At 43.2% G+C, this 20,583-nt stretch overlaps 1 protein-coding gene across 1 annotated transcript in view; it reads left to right on the plus strand.

The window, feature by feature from the left end:
- Positions 1-17,901, plus strand: part of LOC110536386 (serine/arginine repetitive matrix protein 4) — a 126,613-nt gene extending 108,712 nt beyond the window's left edge. The window contains exons 7-12 of the mRNA XM_036936350.2: positions 2,776-2,941; positions 10,809-11,140; positions 11,344-11,550; positions 11,664-11,756; positions 11,952-12,110; positions 14,130-17,901. Coding sequence (XP_036792245.2) covers positions 2,776-2,941; positions 10,809-11,140; positions 11,344-11,550; positions 11,664-11,756; positions 11,952-12,110; positions 14,130-14,418 — 1,246 coding nt within the window. The 3' untranslated portion in view covers positions 14,419-17,901. The remainder of the gene's footprint in view (positions 1-2,775; positions 2,942-10,808; positions 11,141-11,343; positions 11,551-11,663; positions 11,757-11,951; positions 12,111-14,129) is intronic.
- The last annotated feature ends 2,682 nt before the right edge of the window (positions 17,902-20,583 follow it).

Here is a 20,583-nt window from a genome sequence, read left to right on the forward strand (position 1 = left end):
CATTATGTTACACCTCTATAGTGTCTTATATTAGACCTCTATAGTGTCATTATATTACACCTCTATAGTGTCTTATATTAGACCTCTATAGTGTCTTATATTAGACCTCTATAGTGTCATTATATTAGACCTCTATAGTGTCTTATATTAGACCTCTATAGTGTCTTATATTAGACCTCTATAGTGTCATTATATTACACCTCTATAGTGTCTTATATTACACCTCTATAGTGTCTTATATTAGACCTCTATAGTGTCTTATATTAGACCTCTATAGTGTCTTATATTAGACCTCTATAGTGTCTTATATTAGACCTCTATAGTGTCTTATATTAGACCTCTATAGTGTCTTATATTAGACCTCTATAGTGTCTTATATTACACCTCTATAGTGTCATTATATTACACCTCTATAGTGTCTTATATTAGACCTCTATAGTGTCTTATATTAGACCTCTATAGTGTCTTATATTAGACCTCTATAGTGTCTTATATTAGACCTCTATAGTGTCATTATGTTACACCTCTAGTATCATTATATTACACCTCTATAGTGTCATTATATTACACCTCTATAGTGTCTTATATTAGACCTCTATAGTGTCATTATATTACACCTCTATAGTGTCATTATATTACACCTCTATAGTGTCATTATATTACACCTCTATAGTGTCATTATATTACACCTCTATAGTGTCATTATATTACACCTCTATAGTGTCATTATATTAGACCTCTATAGTGTCATTATATTAGACCTCTATAGTGTCTTATATTAGACCTCTACAGTGTCATTATATTAGACCTCTATAGTGTCATTATATTACACCTCTATAGTGTCATTATATTAGACCTCTATAGTGTCATTATATTACACCTCTATAGTGTCATTATATTACACCTCTATAGTGTCATTATATTACACCTCTATAGTGTCATTATATTAGACCTCTATAGTGTCATTATATTACACCTCTATAGTGTCATTATATTAGACCTCTATAGTGTCATTATATTAGACCTCTATAGTGTCATTATATTACACCTCTATAGTGTCATTATATTACACCTCTATAGTGTCATTATATTACACCTCTATAGTGTCACTATATTACACCTCTATAGTGTCTTATATTACACCTCTATAGTGTCATTATATTAGACCTCTATAGTGTCATTATATTACACCTCTATAGTGTCATTATATTAGACCTCTATAGTGTCATTATATTAGACCTCTATAGTGTCATTATATTACACCTCTATAGTGTCTTATATTAGACCTCTATAGTGTCATTATATTACACCTCTATAGTGTCATTATGTTACACCTCTATAGTGTCTTATATTAGACCTCTATAGTGTCATTATATTACACCTCTATAGTGTTATTATATTACACCTCTATAGTGTCATTATATTACACCTCTATAGTGTCTTATATTAGACCTCTATAGTGTCATTATATTACACCTCTATAGTGTCATTATATTACACCTCTATAGTGTCACTCATCTGACATTTCATTTATTTGTTTGTTTGTTCATTAAATTATTCTGCCTTTTCTCCAATTGATCAGTCATGTGTTATTCATTCACACTGGTGACAGAGAGACGACCAAACTGAGCCCATGTTTCAAACTGAAATAATCTAAAGCCAGAGATGATTGCATTAAAATCCCTTCTGGATCTCTTGATTATTGGGAGTTTACCTGTGATATTCGGCAGAGGAAATCATTACCGAAATTGAACAGCAGCAGGCTTTACCCCGAGCGACCGATTGCGCTTCACCGACCGTGCCGAGAGTGTTTGCGTCCCAAAATTGCCCCCTTCACCACATAGTGCACTACGTTAGAACAGCGGCGGCAGTGCACTATGTAGGGATTAGGGTGCCATATGGAACTCAGTCTATGTCGTGGGGAGAAGACGACAGGGGGACAATCTGAATAATCTTCAATTCTCTGGGATTCTACATCAACTGTTCCGTTGAAACGATTATACCCCAACTGCATTATGGGTATAATCATTCTGGAGTTGTATAATCGTCAAGCCTAGCCATAAAAACCCACTTAACTCTCCGGCTCGTGTCCACAGCTGTAGCTCTAGTTTGAAATGTGAAATGCCACAGCTTGGCAAGGCTGTGTCTGTGTAAATTCTCGTTCCCCTAGCTTGGCTGGTTGACTGGTATCTGTGCCAGTAGTGTTTGCCTGTGTCTGAGGGTTAGGCTATATATCGAGCTGGTTTGTCGAGCACACACACACACATACACACACACAGACACACATAGACAAAGACACACACACAGACAGAGTTGCAGGCATTAGTCTGTAAACAGCTGAGGGTTGATCCCTGTTCAGCCGTAGATGACATTTCCTATGAGGTTGCTGTCTGGTTCTCCTGTACAGTCTGGGGCACATCCTGAGCTGGCTGCCTGTGCCCCCTGTCCACCACAGTTTTTCCACTGTCAGAAACTAGGCCACTGTTCAATCATAACCAGTCATAAAGTCCTTTGGATGATATTGTGACATAACTTCAACTACAGCTGTTCAAACGGTAAACATTGTCCCAGTGATTACATTACCCCAAATAGGTGTTCTCACGGCTGCACAATTAGTGCTATTTTGACTAAATCGTTTTTGTCCCGAACGAGCACAGTTGGCAGTATATCTGGACGATTGTGGGCCAGAAAAGGCTCTCAGTAAAACAAAGTTTGTACTAAATTGTAGACTTTGATGTAGTGATGTTTTTAACTCCTTAATATTTGTCTCCACAGACGTCATCTGCACAAATCAGTGGATCACCCTGCGTTGGGAGGCCTAGCAGCCCTGATGGAGGACCCTGGTACATCACTGGACCACGGAGGGTTTGAGTGGGAGCCGGCCGCCAAGTCAGTGTGTAAAACAACTCCAATCTTTCGCTCCGTCCTTTCTACCAGCACCGTAAGTGTTCCTCGGGACTTTGAGCCTAAACTAAAATACCTTCTGGTGGTATTACTCTATTAAGGTCGTGACCTCTTGCTTCCGTGTCTGAAGCCGAACGTTCAGGGCAATGTTTTTTTGTTGTTGACACATTTACATATAGAATATCAGATTGTTTATAAGCCCATATCCTCTCTCAAGATCAAACTATTTTACAAATAATCTTCATCAGATATGCTGTAAAAAAAAATACAATCTAATTCTGTCATGGCTTTTTACCTCTTTTCTTATCTACATCTTCTTTCATCAAAATCTTTGGGAATATAGTCTTTCGAATTCCTTCGAGGGTCGATCTAAATCACTTTTGAATCCAACTCATTTTACATGGCCTGTCCAAAATCATGTTGCTTCCTGACATGTTTTTTTTAATGAACTCTTCATTGAGCAGTGATGTCATCTGTTCTTGTTTTTCTGTTTTTATCTAACACCATTATATAATCACAAACTTAGCAGAAACAGCACCCGGGGAACTTGCTGGTGGTAGGCAGCTAATGATAATGTGCAGAGGATGCAGCCAAGCTGTGTTTTGTGAAAAGCTAATGGGTAAAGAATGATTTATAATGATCAGCACAATGACCGCTGGCAAGATTCCAACACATACTATATCAGTTTATTTTGTCTTCAATTCAGCTGTATTTCTTGAGCTCAAGCATATAAGTACTAGTTCTCTTCATCAAAACAATACTTTTCATTGACTGTTTATGGATTGCTATTAGCCCAGCATTGCAGCAGTATTAGAGACTTAGGCGATAGTGATCGGTCAGATCTAAAATATTTACTGACTTTTGAAAGTGTCATTTCCTGGGTTCTTTATTACTGGGAATGTATGTGATTTTAAACACAGCTCAGCTCCGTTTGTTCGTTGACTCATTGTCTCAGGCTCGCTGAGGCGTGAGATACATTTAATTTCTCTCCAGTGATCATTAAATTATGCTAATTACTCCCCAGATGTTTTTCATCACAGACCACAGGGTTGGTAATTGAAATGCAATAAGCTATAGACCAATGGTGCTTTGTATTCTAAACACAACCCTTTATTTTAGAGGATTATCTCAAATTGGTTACCTAACGTGGCAATATTACTACGTTTTTTTTTCACTTTGTGTTAATTTTCAAGGGTTTTTAATTAAATTAACCGTCAGTGGAAGTAGATTAGTCCTAATTTTAATACGGATACGTTAGCAATAGTTTAGAAACTGTTTAATTTCTGCGGTATGTTTGATATTTCCTCCCAATCAATGCAACCCAGAAAGGGAAAGGTGGGTATGAATAGAACAAACACACTGATTAAACTCCCAGGTAGTTTGAATACTGAATATGTGCCAAATATTAAAACGGCTTCTCCACCGCTACATATTCCAAATGGACTTAACAAAATGGTGGGTGTTTAGGGTTGCTTTCAGTGTGACTATTGGTTACTTTGGGTAACTAGTGTTCTGATAGCCAGCAGAAGAACACTGACTGTTAGGTTAGTACTGTTATGGTGAGTAAAAGAGGACCCAAAAGCGAACTAACTTAAACAGAGCTTCTTTAATAACCAAACATAGGTAGGCTCAGATAGACCGGCAGATTCCGACAGGACAGGACAAGGTTACAGCAAACATGTCGATAGTCTGGCTCAGGCATGAAACACAAACAAACAAGAATCCGACAAGGACAGGAGCAGAAACAGAGAGAGATATAGGGACCTAATCAGAGGGAAAAAAGGGAACAGGTGGGGAACGGGGTGAATGGGTAGTTAGAGGAGACAAGGGACAGCTGGGGGAAAGCGGGGGAGAAAAGGTAACCTAACACGACCAGCAGAGGGAGACAGGGTGAAGGGAAAGGACAGAGACAAGACAACATGACAGTACCCCCCCACTCACCGAGCGCCTCCTGGCGCACTCGAGGAGGAAACCTGGCGGCAACGGAGGAAATCATCAATCAGCGCACGGTCCAGCACGTCCCGAGAGGGAACCCAACTCCTCTCCTCAGGACCGTACCCCTCCCAGTCAACTAGGTACTGATGACCACGGCCCCGAGGACGCATGTCCAAGATCTTACGGACCCTGTAGATAGGTGCGCCCTCGACAAGGATGGGGGGGGGGGGGGGAAGACGAGCGGGGGCGCGAAGAACGGGCTTAACACAGGAGACATGGAAGACCGGGTGGACGCGACGAAGATATCGCGGAAGAAGAAGTCGCACTGCGACAGGATTAATGACCTGAGAGATACGGAATGGACCAATGAACCGCGGGGTCAACTTGCGAGAAGCCGTCTTAAGGGGAAGGTTCTGAGTGGAGAGCCAAACTCTCTGACCGCGACAATACCTAGGGCTCTTAGTTCTACGCTTATTAGCAGCTCTCACAGTCTGCGCCCTATAACGGCAAAGTGCAGACCTGACCCTCTTCCAGGTGCGCTCGCAACGTTGGACAAAAGCCTGAGCGGAGGGGACGCTGGACTCGGCGAACTGAGATGAGAACAACGGAGGCTGGTACCCGAGGCTACTCTGAAAAGGAGATAGCCCGGTCGCAGACGAAGGAAGCGAGTTGTGGGCGTATTCTGCCCAGGGGAGCTGTTCTGACCAAGACGCAGGGTTGCGAAAAGAAAGACTGCGTAAGATGCGACCAATAGTCTGATTGGCCCGTTCTGCTTGACCGTTAGACTGGGGGTGAAAGCCGGAAGAGAGACTGACGGAAGCCCCAATCAAACGGCAAAACTCCCTCCAAAATTGAGACGTGAATTGCGGACCTCTGTCCGAAACGACGTCTGACGGAAGGCCATGAATTCTGAAAACATTCTCGATGATGATTTGTGCCGTCTCTTTAGCAGAAGGAAGCTTAGCAAGGGGAATGAAATGAGCCGCCTTAGAGAACCTATCGACAACCGTAAGAATAACAGTCTTCCCCGCTGACGAAGGCAGTCCGGTGACAAAATCTAAGGCGATGTGAGACCACGGTCGAGAGGGAATAGGAAGCGGCCTGAGACGGCCGGCAGGAGGAGAGTTACCGGACTTAGTCTGCGCGCAGACCGAACAAGCAGCCACGAAACGACGCGTGTCATGCTCCCGGGTGGGCCACCAGAAACGCTGGCGAATGGAAGCAAGCGTACCCCGAACGCCAGGGTGGCCGGCTAACTTGGCAGAGTGAGCCCACTGAAGAACGGCCAGACGAGTAGGAACGGGAACGAAAAGAAGGTTCCTAGGACAAGCGCGCGGCGACGGAGTTTGAGTGAGTGCTTGCTTTACCTGCCTCTCAATTCCCCAGACAGTCAACCCGACAACACGCCCCTCAGGGAGAATCCCCTCGGGGTCAGTGGAGGCTACTGAAGAACTGAAGAGACGAGACAAAGCATCAGGCTTGGTGTTCTTAGAGCCCGGACGATAAGAAATCACGAACTCGAAACGAGCGAAAAACAGCGCCCAACGCGCCTGACGCGCATTAAGTCGTTTGGCAGAACGGATGTACTCAAGGTTCCTATGGTCAGTCCAAACGACAAAAGGAACGGTCGCCCCCTCCAACCACTGTCGCCATTCGCCTAGGGCTAACCGGATGGCGAGCAGTTCGCGGTTACCCACATCATAGTTACGTTCCGACGGCGACAGGCGATGAGAAAAATACGCGCATGGGTGGACCTTGTCGTCAGAGAGGGAGCGCTGAGAAAGGATGGCTCCCACTCCCACCTCTGACGCGTCAACCTCGACAACGAACTGTCTAGAGACGTCAGGTGTAACAAGGATAGGAGCGGATGTAAAACGATTCTTGAGGAGATCAAAAGCTCCCTGGGCGGAAACGGACCACTTAAAGCACGTCTTGACAGAAGTAAGGGCTGTGAGAGGAGCTGCCACCTGACCGAAATTACGGATGAAACGACGATAGAAGTTCGCGAAGCCGAGAAAGCGCTGCAGCTCGACGCGTGACTTAGGGACGGGCCAATCAATGACAGCTTGGACCTTAGCGGGATCCATCTTAATGCCTTCAGCGGAAATAACAGAACCGAGAAATGTGACGGAGGAGGCATGAAAAGTGCACTTCTCAGCCTTCACAAAAAGACAATTCTCTAAAAGGCGCTGGAGGACACGTCGAACGTGCTGAACATGAATCTGGAGTGACGGTGAAAAAATCAGGATATCGTCAAGGTAAACGAAAACAAAGATGTTCAGCATGTCTCTCAGGACATCATTGACTAATGCCTGAAAGACAGCTGGAGCGTTAGCGAGGCCGAAAGGAAGAACCCGGTATTCAAAGTGCCCTAACGGAGTGTTAAACGCCGTCTTCCACTCGTCCCCCTCCCTGATGCGCACGAGATGGTAAGCGTTACGAAGGTCCAACTTAGTGAAAAACCTGGCTCCCTGCAGGATCTCGAAGGCTGAAGACATAAGAGGAAGCGGATAACGATTCTTCACTGTTATGTCATTCAGCCCTCGATAATCTATGCAGGGACGCAGAGACCCGTCCTTCTTCTTGACAAAAAAAAACCCCGCTCCGGCGGGAGAGGAGGAGGGGACTATGGTACCGGCGTCAAGAGCTACAGACAAATAATCTTCGAGAGCCTTACGTTCGGGAGCCGACAGAGAGTATAGTCTACCCCGGGGGGGGGTGGTTCCCGGAAGGAGATCAATACTACAATCATACGACCGGTGTGGAGGAAGAGAGGTGGCCCTGGACCGACTGAACACCGTGCGCAGATCGTGATATTCCTCCGGCACCCCTGTCAAATCACCAGGCTCCTCCTGTGAAGAAGAGACAGAGGAAACAGGAGGGATAGCAGACATTAAACATTTCACATGACAAGAGACGTTCCAGGAGAGGATAGAATTACTAGACCAATTAATGGAAGGATTATGACAAACTAGCCAGGGATGGCCCAAAACAACAGGTGTAAAAGGTGAACGAAAAATTAAAAAAGAAATGGTTTCACTATGATTACCAGAAACAGTGAGGGTTAAAGGTAGCGTCTCACGCTGAATCCTGGGGAGAGGACTACCATCCAGGGCGAACAAGGCCGTGGGCTCCTTTAACTGTCTGAGAGGAATGTCATGTTCCCGAGCCCAGGCCTCGTCCATAAAACAGCCCTCCGCCCCAGAGTCTATTAAGGCACTGCAGGAAGCTGACGAACCGGTCCAGCGTAGATGGACCGACAAGGTAGTGCAGGATCTTGAAGGAGAGACAGGAGTAGTAGCGCTCACCAGTAGCCCTCCGCTTACTGACGAGCTCTGGCCTTTTACTGGACATGAAGTGACAAAATGACCAGCGGAACCGCAATAGAGACAGAGGCGGTTGGTGATTCTCCGTTCCCTCTCCTCAGTCGAGATGCGGATACCTCCCAGCTGCATGGGCTCAGCACCCGAGCCGGCAGAGGAAGATGGTAGTGATGCGGAGAGGGAGGCGACGGAGAGCGCGAGCTCCTTTCCACGAGCTCGGTGACGAAGATCAACCCGTCGCTCAATGCGAATAGCGAGTTCAATCAAGGAATCCACGCTGGAAGGAACCTCCCGGGAGAGAATCTCATCCTTTACCTCTGCGCGGAAACCCTCCAGAAGACGAGCGAGCAAGGCCGGCTCATTCCAGCCACTGGAGACAGCAAGAGTGCGAAACTCAATAGAGTAGTCTGTTATGGATCGATTGCCTTGACATAGGGAAGACAGGGCCCTGGAAGCCTCCTCCCCAAAAACAGATCGATCAAAAACCCGTATCATCTCCTCCTTAAAGTCTTGATACTGGTTAGTACACTCAGCCCTTGCCTCCCAGATTGCCGTGCCCCACTCACGAGCCCGTCCAATAAGGAGAGATATGACGTAGGCGACACGAGCAGTGCTCCTGGAGTAAGTGTTGGGCTGGAGAGAAAACACAATATCACACTGGGTGAGGAACGAGCGGCATTCAGTGGGCTCCCCAGAGTAACACGGCGGGTTATTGATTCTGGGCTCCGGAGATTCGAAAGCCCTGGAAGTGGCCGGTGGATCGAGGCGGAGATGGTGAACCTGTTCTGTGAGGTTGGAGACTTGGGTGGCCAGGGTCTCAACGGCATGTCGAGCAGCAGACAATTCCTGCTTGTGTCTGCCTAGCATTGCTCCCTGGATCTCGACGGCTGAGTGGAGAGGATCCGAAGTCGCTGGGTCCATTCTTGGTCGGATTCTTCTGTTATGGTGAGTAAAAGAGGACCCAAAAGCGAACTAACTTAAACAGAGCTTCTTTAATAACCAAACATAGGTAGGCTCAGATAGACCGGCAGATTCCGACAGGACAGGACAAGGTTACAGCAAACATGACGATAGTCTGGCTCAGGCATGAAACACAAACAAACAAGAATCCGACAAGGACAGGAGCAGAAACAGAGAGAGATATAGGGACCTAATCAGAGGGAAAAAAGGGAACAGGTGGGGAACGGGGTGAATGGGTAGTTAGAGGAGACAAGGGACAGCTGGGGGAAAGCGGGGGAGAAAAGGTAACCTAACACGACCAGCAGAGGGAGACAGGGTGAAGGGAAAGGACAGAGACAAGACAACATGACAAGTACTTGAGGAGCAAGATTGAATCGATTCAAGAATATTTGTCAGTGGCCTGTGATGGGTGGTTTTGTTTTGATGTTTTCCCCTGGGGTTTTCAGTGTTAGTTATGGTCTGATGTTGCAGCCTGGGGACTGGATTATCTGAAAAAGACTTAGGGAGGGCAGAGTTTAATCAATCTACTATGAGTGATTTGCAATCGATAGGTAAAGAGAGATTATAATCTGTTTGGAGGGAATGAATTTGAGTTAGCCAAACATTCAATCATTTGGTATCTCTTAGTTATCTTCAGCAGGAAAAACATGTATTTTATTCTTCTATAGTCCTTAGCAACCACTCTTACACTTTTAGAGTAAAACTAATTTTAAAAAAACAACCTACAGTCTAGTTTACAAAACTGGTATGAGTACAGTATTCTAAAGTACATTAAGTTTGGCCTCACAGACGTGTAGCGTGTATTCAAGATTGACTACACAATAAAAGCTTGTTATGGGCTTCTAGCCCCGAGAAAACTCTTAAACAATCTCAATTATGGGAAGAAAAGGAACATGCCAATAACGGTAACTGGCTCTGGGTTTGAAGAGAGGGTTATTGTCTTTTTCTTGCAATTTACGACTCTAATGATGCACTTATGTTGCCCGCTCTTCCCTTTTTCTTACACCTTACCTACTTAAGGAGGAAATCTTGATTGGTAAGTGGATGCTATCCGCAGACGTAGGGATTTACTGTACCTTAGGGTTCGCTGCAGGCTAATTCCTTTCTTCTTGCAGGGAAAACAATCTGTCCTATTCTGAGGACTTTCTAAGTTAGACTGATGGGACATCTCTGTCTACAGTCCTTTTCATTTCCACATAATACCCATTTTGTGATGTTTGTTGGATGTTCTTTAAAACAGGCTTTGTAATGGGGCCGTTGTTGTTCCTCCTCTTGTACTTCTCTCTTTCTCTCGCTGGATTTAGCTAAAGCCGTTGCTAGTTTCTATTCACACACTAGTAACTCTTCTTTATGTTCTGTTATTTTGTCCTTCCTTTCATATATTTGTTTCAGTTCAGTTAATAAAAAAAAATGTACATAAAATAAATCTTTCAATTTGGTTCAGTTTAGTTTTACTTTCCAAGTTATTCGCATGACACAAATTTGCATGACGTCTATAATCTTTTCAAGTTCTCTGTCCCACCCCTAAAAAATATATATATATATATTCTCTGTGTTTTGGAAGGGAAATACGTGCCTTTGTAGAGTATTCCCAATGCATCATACAGGTAGTTGCTTATTGAACTAAACGAAAAAGAAAAAAAAAACATCTCTGGAAGTAAAGATCGTCTTTTTGTCTGTTTACAGGTCTTACAGTCTAAACCTGGCGGTGAGGTTTTAAACACGACAGTGATTCTCCGTCACACTTTGTCCAATCAGAGCAAAGGACCACAGGATTACGATTCCGGGAACGACACGTCTTCCCCACCATCGACCAAAACCGGCATTTCACAGTCAAACGTCACCGGCGACAAAAAGGTCCTATGCCGTGCGCCGGCTTCACCGGAGAAACTGAGGTTCAGGGAGGGAGGCAACGCGTCCGACTCTGGGAACTCTGTGACCAGCTACGCTTCCCTGTGTAAACCTCTGCATGTGGAAGGTGGCTTGCCTACTGCTACTTTCAACGGGAATGGCAAGAGGTGAGCTTCCACACCCTTGAAGAATATCGTACTATAGGTGATGAAAAGTGCTACTTGAAGTCAAAGGACCAGAAATGTTCCCTGATTTACTGTTTTCTCAAAATGTAATCCATTCATATACATATTGTATACATAGTGTATATTTTCACAATTGCAGCAGACATTGATTAAACATTGATGGAATTGCACTGTTATCATTGCAGTGACCCGTTGAAGACTTCCGGATGTGGGGCCAAGGTGGGGAGACCTCAGAAGACTGCCTCCATCTCTCCGTTGAGGACGGTGGCCTCTTCACGTAAGAGGGCTAAAGCCATCTCCTCCAGCAGCAGCAGCAGAAGCAGGAGTAGATCCTCTGGGAGCTCCAGACACTCTGGACGCTACTCTCGAAGCCGATCACTGTCATCTGCCAGGTTGGTTTCATTTAGGTACTAATGCACTACACTGACACCTCCGGCAGCCAATTGAAATAATGTGGGCTTTCGCTGAGCTCCATTGAAGTAAATGTGTTGTGCTTTGTCTTAAGGTCATACTCCCGTTCACCGAGCTACTCAGCTGGTTTGAGAAGGAAAGGAAGTGGTAGGTCCAGAGGAAGATACTCCAGGAACAGTGAAGACAGGTAATAAAAAGCTTTACCTATCTACTCTAGCTCAGGTAACGACTTCTGGCACTACTATTGTACTAGCATGATGATAGCAGAAGGTTGCTAATATGTTGCTAATATGTTTAAAATAGGTTGTAGGTTGTATATGTAGGTTTAAAATATATCCAAATGATAGAATTGCTAATGAGAGATGCCATCTGACATTGGTAGGGTCCGAGAAAGGAAGAGGGACCCCAGCTCCTGTGAGAAGGATGTGAAACACAGCAGTCGGAAGCATAGCGGGAAGAGGCAAAAACCCAGGTCCTACTCTCCCATGAGAAAAAGGAGGAGAGATTCACCCAGTCACCTGGAAGCCAGGAGGATAACCAGGTCTGCTGATACACTTTCACACATTTGTGACACATGCTTTTATTATTTTGTTCTTTCATTTTACTTGGTAAAAACGTATTCATTCTAACCACAGACTCAAGCCTGGTTCGCTCCTAACTGAGTCCCTCTGCTTTTAATCATCAACAATAGCCCCCGGTTTAACTCAGAGACTGTTGAAGGACTGGACTGTAAAAGGAAGGCAATAAACCTGATTCATTGTCTACTAGTCTAAACAAGCTGCAATGGATCAAGCGAGACAGTGCATTCGGAAAATATTCAGACCTCTTGACTTTTTCTACATTTTGTTACTTTTAATCCTTATTGTAAAATTGATTAAATCATTTTCCCCCCCATCATTAACCTACACACAATACCCCATAAGAACAAAGAAAAAACATGTTTTTATTTAACATTGTTGCTAATTTATAAATAAATAAAAAACGGACATATCACATTTACATAAGTAGTCAGACCCTTTACTCAGTACTTTGTTGAAGCACCTTTTGTTGAAGCACCTTTGGCAGCGCCCCAGTGTGAGGTCCTGAGCACCGAGCAGCAGGTTTTCATCAAGGAGCTCTCTGTACTTTGCTTCTTTCATATTTCCCTCAATCCTGACTAGTCTCCCAGTCCATGCCGATGAAAAACATCCCCACAGCACCACCATGCTTCACCGTAGGGATGGTGCCAGGTGTCCTCCAGATGTGACTCTTGGCATTCAGGCCAAAGAGCTCGATCTTGGTTTCATTAGACCAGAGAATCTTGTTTCTCATGGTCTGAGAGTCCTTTAGGTGCCCTTTGGCAAACTCCAAGCGAGCTGTCATGTGCCTTTTACTGAGGAGTGGCTTCCATCTGGCCACTCTACCATAAAGGCCTGATTGGTGGAGCGCTGCAGAGATGTTGTCCTTGTGGAAGGTTGTCCCATCTTCACAGAGGAACTCTGGAGCTCTGTCAGAGTGACCATCGGGTTCTTGGTCACCTCCCTTACCAAGGCCCTTCTCAACGATTGCTCAGTTTGGCCGAGCGGCCAGCTCTAGGAAGAGTCTTGGTGGTTCCAAACTCCTTTCATTGAAGAATAATTGAGGCCACTGTGTTCTTGGGGACCTTCTATGTTGCTTTTTTTAGTACTCTTCCCCACATCTGTGCCTCAACAAATCCTGTCTCGGAGCTCTAAGGATAATTCCTTTCAACGTCATGGCTTGGTTTTTGCTCTGACATGCACTGTCAACTGTGGGACCTTAAATAGACAGGTGTGTGCCTTTCCAAATCATGCCCAATCAATTTAATTTACCACAAGTGAACTCCAATCAAGTTGTAGAAATGTGTTAAGGATGATCAATGGAAACAGGATGCACCTGAGCTCAATTTCGAGTCTCATAGCAAAGGGTCTGAATACTTATGTAAATAGGGTAGTTCGGTTTTTGCTTTGTCATTGTGGGGTGTTGTGACGTCATTATGGGGTATTGTGACGTCATTATGTGGTACTGTGACGTCATTATAGGGTATTGTTTGTAGATTGATGAGGAAGATGTTTTATTTAATCCATTTTTTAGAATAAGTTTGTAACGTAACAAAATGTGGAAAAAGTCAAGGGGTCTGAATACTTTCCAAATGCAGTGTAAATGAAACAGTTAGGCTCCTGATTACGCATTGAAATATTCACAGTATAATGTTGTTTCAAGGTGTGAGAGCTGTATCTAAAATACCTTTCTCCTGACCTGAACATGAGCTGAAATCCTTTTCTGAAGAAAGAGTAACATAACAATCCAGGCATGATTACTTAGGCCGGTATCAATCAATGTGGTGTTCACCCTGTATGTTTTAAGAACAAGCTATGATTTCATGACAATATCCAATTTCCAATGTCCATGAGAGGAATGTGGTTAGCGCCTCCGATTCAGCATAAACATTCAGAATGAAACCGCAATGCATGTTTTCCAAAATGTTTGCAGTTAATAAGAAAATAAAGATGTGTTTAAAGATGTGTTTAGTCCAATCCCTCTCATGCTAACCATCTCTCAGTGCCAGGAAGAGACCCATCCCCTACTTCCGTCCCAGTCCTTCGTCCAGCAGTCGCTCTACCAGCGTATCCTCTTGGAGCAGCCTCTTCACAAGGAGTCGCAGCCTCAGCCCCAGCCCTGGCCTCTGCCTCAGCCGATCCAGGAGTAGAAGCCGACGAAGAAGTAGGAGTTACTCCTCCTACAGGAGCTACAGTCGCAGCTCGTCTTGGAACTCCATCTTTGGGAGTCAAAGCCGGAGTCGGAGCTATGACTCGTTGGATGGTTACAGCAAGAACAAGAACCGGCGCTGAGTTATAAAACAGACTGAGGAAGAGGAGACTGACTTATCAACAGACTGAGGAAGAGGAGACTGACTTATGAACAGACTGAGTTAGCAACAGACTAAGTTATCAACAGACTGAGGAGGAGACTGCACTATGATTCCCCAAGTCAACAGGAGAACAGCGAAAGTATGGGGACATGTTTTCCTCTCTTTGCATCATTCCTTGTTAGATCTCTGAGCCAGAACCTTCAAGCAATTGTTTTTACCATACATTGAATTGCTTGGCAGATGAATTACCATTTGAATTGTAGCAGTGCTGTTCACATTACCCAGACAGAAACCACTGGAAATAGATAGATTGAATTTGTCTTTCGTTCATTTTTGTCCATCCCCAGTGGATTTGTAATGTCCAGAGACAATTTGGTCCATCCCCAGTGGATTTGTAATGTCCAGAGACAGTTTGGTCTATTCCCAGTGGATTTGTAATGTCCAGAGACAGTTTGGTCTATTCCCAGTGGATTTGTAATGTCCAGAGAGTTTTGAGTTTTGTCTTGTGACACTCTTCCTCTGACGTCCATGAGTGAAATGAAGGATGAAGGAGCACCGTTCATTTTTACCCTCTGATAAACTCTTCATTTCATAACAACTCTTAGGTTTAATTTATGATCTGGGATGTGCACTAGAAAGGTCTTTTGGGACAATTTCAGTAGGTTTGTGAATGTGTGTATTTTCAAACGGCGTGTTTTTCAGAAAGAGTAGGAAAAGGTGTGTTGCTTCTCTGATCCCAGCTCTTCAGAAGGTAGAACACAAACATTCCTCCTCTGAGAAATGGAGGAGGAGGTAGGAGGAGGTAGGGGGAGGTAGAGGTAGGAGGAGGAGGAGGTAGGAGGAGGTGGTCCCGGTGGCAAACAAACTGCTTGTCAGCTCAAATGCCAGTTTTATTTATCCTCTGATCAAGTGTAAACCATTTGAAATGTCATTCCTTGTAAAATGATGGTGAATTAACATATCACTCTGCAGAAGGCCAAGACTGAGAAATGGGTTTGTCATGATCCAGAAATCCTGAAAATGTCCAGGAAAGCATTATTTTCCCTAAGAACCCCAAACGACACTGAACAATTTGGATATCTAAATTGCAACACCTTGGGTAGGGGTTAAATGACAATTTAAACACTGATTAACATGTAGGTTGTCATATTTTTTTCCTTCATCTTGGTGGTTATCTATTCATGTATTTATTTATGGTTGATCTTTATGTGTTCTATGTGTTCTATGTGTTCTATGAGTTATATGAGTTCAATAACTTCTATGGGTTCCATGGGTTCTATGTGTTCTATGAGTTCTATGTGTTCTATGAGTTCTATTCCTTTGACTAAAAGGACTAAATAAGAGACAGTGTTGAAATGTTTTACTTTTCTTTTTGACAGAGAGGAAATTCAACATTGGATGAATCTACTATTTTAACGGTCTGAAATAGCACTGTAACATAATTTGCTTGAATTGAATGAGTTTGGTATTTCAGAACCTCATCGGTCTTGTTTTGTTGTCTGTCCGAAGGACAATATAAAAAAAATGTTTGTGTCATGCATACTTGTAACGTGTTTACAATCATATTTCTGCATTTGTGTCACCTCTCAGTAATGGTATCTGTTTGTTTCTATGCAACACCATTATGCCACTGGGGTTCTACTATGTCTATGATGTAATGTTAGGGTCTGAATGAAGAAAGTTCCAGTTTAAACTCTACAATGGACAGTCTGAATGCCAGTCTGTTTGTGCTTTCACGCCAACTCAATGTCACCCATTGAAAGTAATGGAGTTGGCAAGAGACCAAACAGATCTGGGATCAGGCTACAATAAACAATGTAATGGCATATAGATTCAGACAATACTACTTCACTTTTTTTGAAATGTTACTTTCAACTATTCCCCTCTTCTCTTTTGAGGGGAATGCTATTTTCTTCAGAGGATGTCCTATAAAAAGCCACAACCGAGACTACAGAGAAAAAAAAAGAGGAAACTAAAAGCTTGTGTGTCAGAGAAGACAACCCCAACCGTGACGTTTAGCCTCAATGAATAGTCTGCTGCATTTGTTAAACAATGTATTAAGTGGGCTCGTAGTGCACTGTTTGAATAACATTAGTATCTAGAACCGCTGCTCCTGCCCGTACTGTATATCATTGAAATGGTTTTATTTCTGCATTATGTCTAATCTGTCACCTTGTATATCTTTGTTCAGTATGTGCGCCAGGCAAGAGGGTCTGTTCTCTATGCATTGTACTGTATAATCATCTGAGGTCCTTTATCTGAATGCTCAACGACTTGTCCAAAAGTATAGAGATATTGGGAGGAAGATGACAAGTATTTTACATAGTAATTATGCTTTTGAGGTGAACCACTCTCCCTCGTGGCCCTAATATACCATTCCATGAGGTAAAGTGTAAACTGTGAAATGTATATGAATATGTAATTACTGTGGTGTAAATATGCATCGGCACTGTATACATTTATTACATGAGGGATGAGAAGTATAATTAATTTAGAATTTGTGGAATAGTCAATCAAATGATCAATGCATCTACACATGTATTGGTATGGTAAACTTTCTCACATGTACTGTGTGTAGATACATTGCCTCACTGTTGTCAACTCAGCTGTAAGCTCTTTGATTTTCCATCACATTATATGATGTGTTTCTATAATGGCCATTGAACTAGTTCTGAAAGAGAAATCATAGAGTATCAAGGCACAAGGCGAGACCCAGATGCAGACACAGGAGGAAGATGGTTGGAGTCTTACAATGTTTATTCATCCAAAAGGAGTAGGCAAGAGAATGGTCGTGGACAGGCAAAAAGGTTCAAAACCAGATTAGAGTCCAAGAGGTACAGAGTGGCAGACAGGCTCGTGGTCAAGGCAGACAGAATGGTCAGGCAGGCGGGTACAGAGTCCAGAAACAGGCAAGGGTCAAAACCGTGAAGACTAGAAAAAGGAGAATAGCAAAAGGTAGGAGAACGTGGAAAAACGCTGGTTGACTTGGAACATTCAAGACGAACTGGTACAGAGAGACAGGATTCACAGGGATAAATACGCTGGGGAAAATAAGCGACACCTGGAGGGGGTGGAGACAATAACGAGGACAGGTGAAACAGATCAGGGTGTGACAGCGAGCCAAGAAAACATTTGGGAAACTGGGGGGGAATTGAGAAATATTGGAAACTATATCAGTGGGTTATAGAGGTTTTTGTGTTTGAACTCCATCCCTGATCATGTTGAAAACAAAAAGTTAAATAACAAGGCGCATGATAAGACTGATGCTCCAGTGTGTTAAATTATTCAGTCTCTCATTTTCTCTGTGAACAAGCAATAATGTGGAGATGGAGAGCTAGGATGCATTTTCCCACTGGCACCCAGCAGGGTGTCAGTGTGAGCTTGACTTGTTGTAATGCTTCAGCTGAAATCGGATTGCCCTCCCCTTGAACCCTTAAAATAAACCCTTATCCCTCTTCCCATATATTGTGAGCAATTATTTATATATACAATAGATGACTGACAGGGAGGCGCTGCTTAGAAGCCACCATGCCTCCATCTTGGCACTCCCCCACCATTGTACGAAATATTCTGGAATCTATAGAAATGCATGTATTAATGTCTACAGTACATTTGTTTTTGACATGTTTATTATATTACAGACACTTTACAGACATACTTTTACATGTAATTATGTGAGCTAAACAAAAATAAAAAATCCTTTAAGTGTTAATCAGCAGTAGAAACAATAACAAACCGTTTGGGTAAAAAGCTGAGGGATGAGGCTGGAGAAATGCCCCACTCTCAAATTCACAGACAGAGATGTGGATGCAAGGACTCACCATCCATGATATCAAAAGTATAGTTTTAACCATGTTTTGAGGATATACATTATTTGTTTACATTTACATTGTTTACAAACATTGGAGTTAAACAAGCTTATATGTTGGGTTCTGATGTGGTTAGACAGTTGAGCTAAGCTCATGAGGCATTTATAAGTTATACTCTTCAAGAATCAATGGGTACATATCATTCAAGAATCAATGGGTACATATCATTAATTTACAAGTTATATTCTCCAAGAATCAATGGGTACATATCATTCATTTATAAGTTAGACTCTATAAGAATCAATGGGTACATATCATTCTATGCCATACAACACTCAGTCCGTGGCCTCCAACTGCTCTTAAATCCCAGTAAAACGAAATGCACGCTCTTCAACCGATCGCTGCCTGTACCCACCCGCCCGACTTGCATCACTACTCTGGACGGTTCTCACTTAGAATATGTGGACAACCACAAATACCTAGGTGTCTGGTTAGACTGTAAACTCTCCTTCCAGACTCACATTAAGCATCTCCAATTCAAACTTAAATCTAGAATTGGCTTCCTATTTCGCAACAAAACATCCTTCACTCATGCAGCCAAACATACCCTAGTAAAACTGACTATCCTACTGAACCTTGACTTCGGCGATGTCATTTACAAAATAGCCTCCAACACTCTACTCAGCAAATTGGATGTGCCATCCGTTTTGTCACCAAAGCCCCAGATACTACCCACCACTGCGACCTGTATGCTTCATATTCGTCACCAAACCCACTGGCTCCAGGTCATCTATAAGTCTCTGCTAGGTAAAGCCCCGCCTTATCTGAGCTTACTGGTCAGCATAGCAGCATCCACCCATAGCACGCACTCCAGCAGATATATCTCACTGGTCATCCCCAAAGCCAACTCCACCTTTGGCCACCTTTCCTTCCAGTTCTCTGCTGCCAATGACTGGAACAAATTGTAAAAATCACTGAAGCTGGAGTCTTAAAACTCCCTCACTAACTTTAAGCATCATCTGTCGGAGCAGCTTACCGATCACTGTACCTGTACACAGCCCATCTGTACACAGCCCACCCAACTACCTCATCCCCATATTGTTATTTATTTTTTTGCTCCTTTGCACCCCAGTATCTCTACTTGCACATTCATCTTCTGCACATCTATCACCCCAGTGTTTAATTGCTGAATTTTTATTGTTTCGCCACTATGGCCTATTTATTGCCTTACCTCCCTAATCTTACTACATTTTCACACACTGTATCTAGATTTTTTCTATTGTGTTATTGACTGTACGTATGTTTATTCCATGTGTAACTCTGTGTTGTTTGTGTCGCACTGCTTTGCTTTATCTTGGCCAGGTCACAGTTGTAAATGAGAACTTGTTCTCAACTGGCCTACCTGGTTAAATAAAGGTGAAATATATATATCTTTTTTTTAATGTGTCAAAAAAACCTATGTAGCAACTGCTGATTGTCCTTTTAAAGTTTAATTCCATAAAGTATCATTCTTCATTTTAATTTTTAAACGTCATACTGTTGGGCCCTTTAGTCAAAAGATCCTATAGAGAAAATCCTAGCGGATTTTGGAACCTATCCTATAAGATAGAACCCCATAGGAGTCCAATATGACTGGTTCCGAAATCTGATAGGATTTTTCTATTGATCGTAGTGTAAAGGAACTTGCAGCCTTGAATCACTCCCAAACTGTGATGGTGTGTTAAAGGGATTGAGAATCACTGGTGTAAATAGGCAAAGACACAGAGTTTGTGCTCCGGAGACACGGGAGAGATGCTGTTTCCCAGTTTACTGGTCTTTAATCTTGATTGCAGTTTGACATAAATCTTCAGGTTTCTGTTCCATATTTATCTGTGAGATTGTCCAAACGAGCTGTGTTCAAATACCCATACTTTCATACTGTATACTACATAGTTAATGAATATATACTATTAGTTCATTTTAGTATACTGTAAACGAACGGTATCATTTCAGTTGAGCGTACTAGCGCTACGCCTGTCTACCGCAAGCTGATTCTGTTGCTATTCAACCTCTTTCTAGCTTGTTAGCATAACAAAACATTACTTAGTAGACATTTTATGACTTCGGGTCTGTTTCGTAAATTCAATCTGGAGTGCCAGAGTGCTCTCTGGGCGTTCGTAAATTCAGAGTGTTGTCAGATTGTCAGTTCGTAAATTCAGAGTGTTCCGCTCTTGGAGCATTCAGAACGCGCACTGGACTCTCTAGCCGAGGAGAAGGGTTGATCCGAGCGTTTTGACCTCACAATGGCAGTCATGCACCCAAGCTAACTGGATAACATTGACTAGCTTGCTAGCTAC

Source organism: Oncorhynchus mykiss, chromosome 11 (assembly GCF_057628025.1).
Source record: "Oncorhynchus mykiss isolate SJ-2025 chromosome 11, ASM5762802v1, whole genome shotgun sequence".
NCBI lineage: Eukaryota > Metazoa > Chordata > Actinopteri > Salmoniformes > Salmonidae > Oncorhynchus > Oncorhynchus mykiss.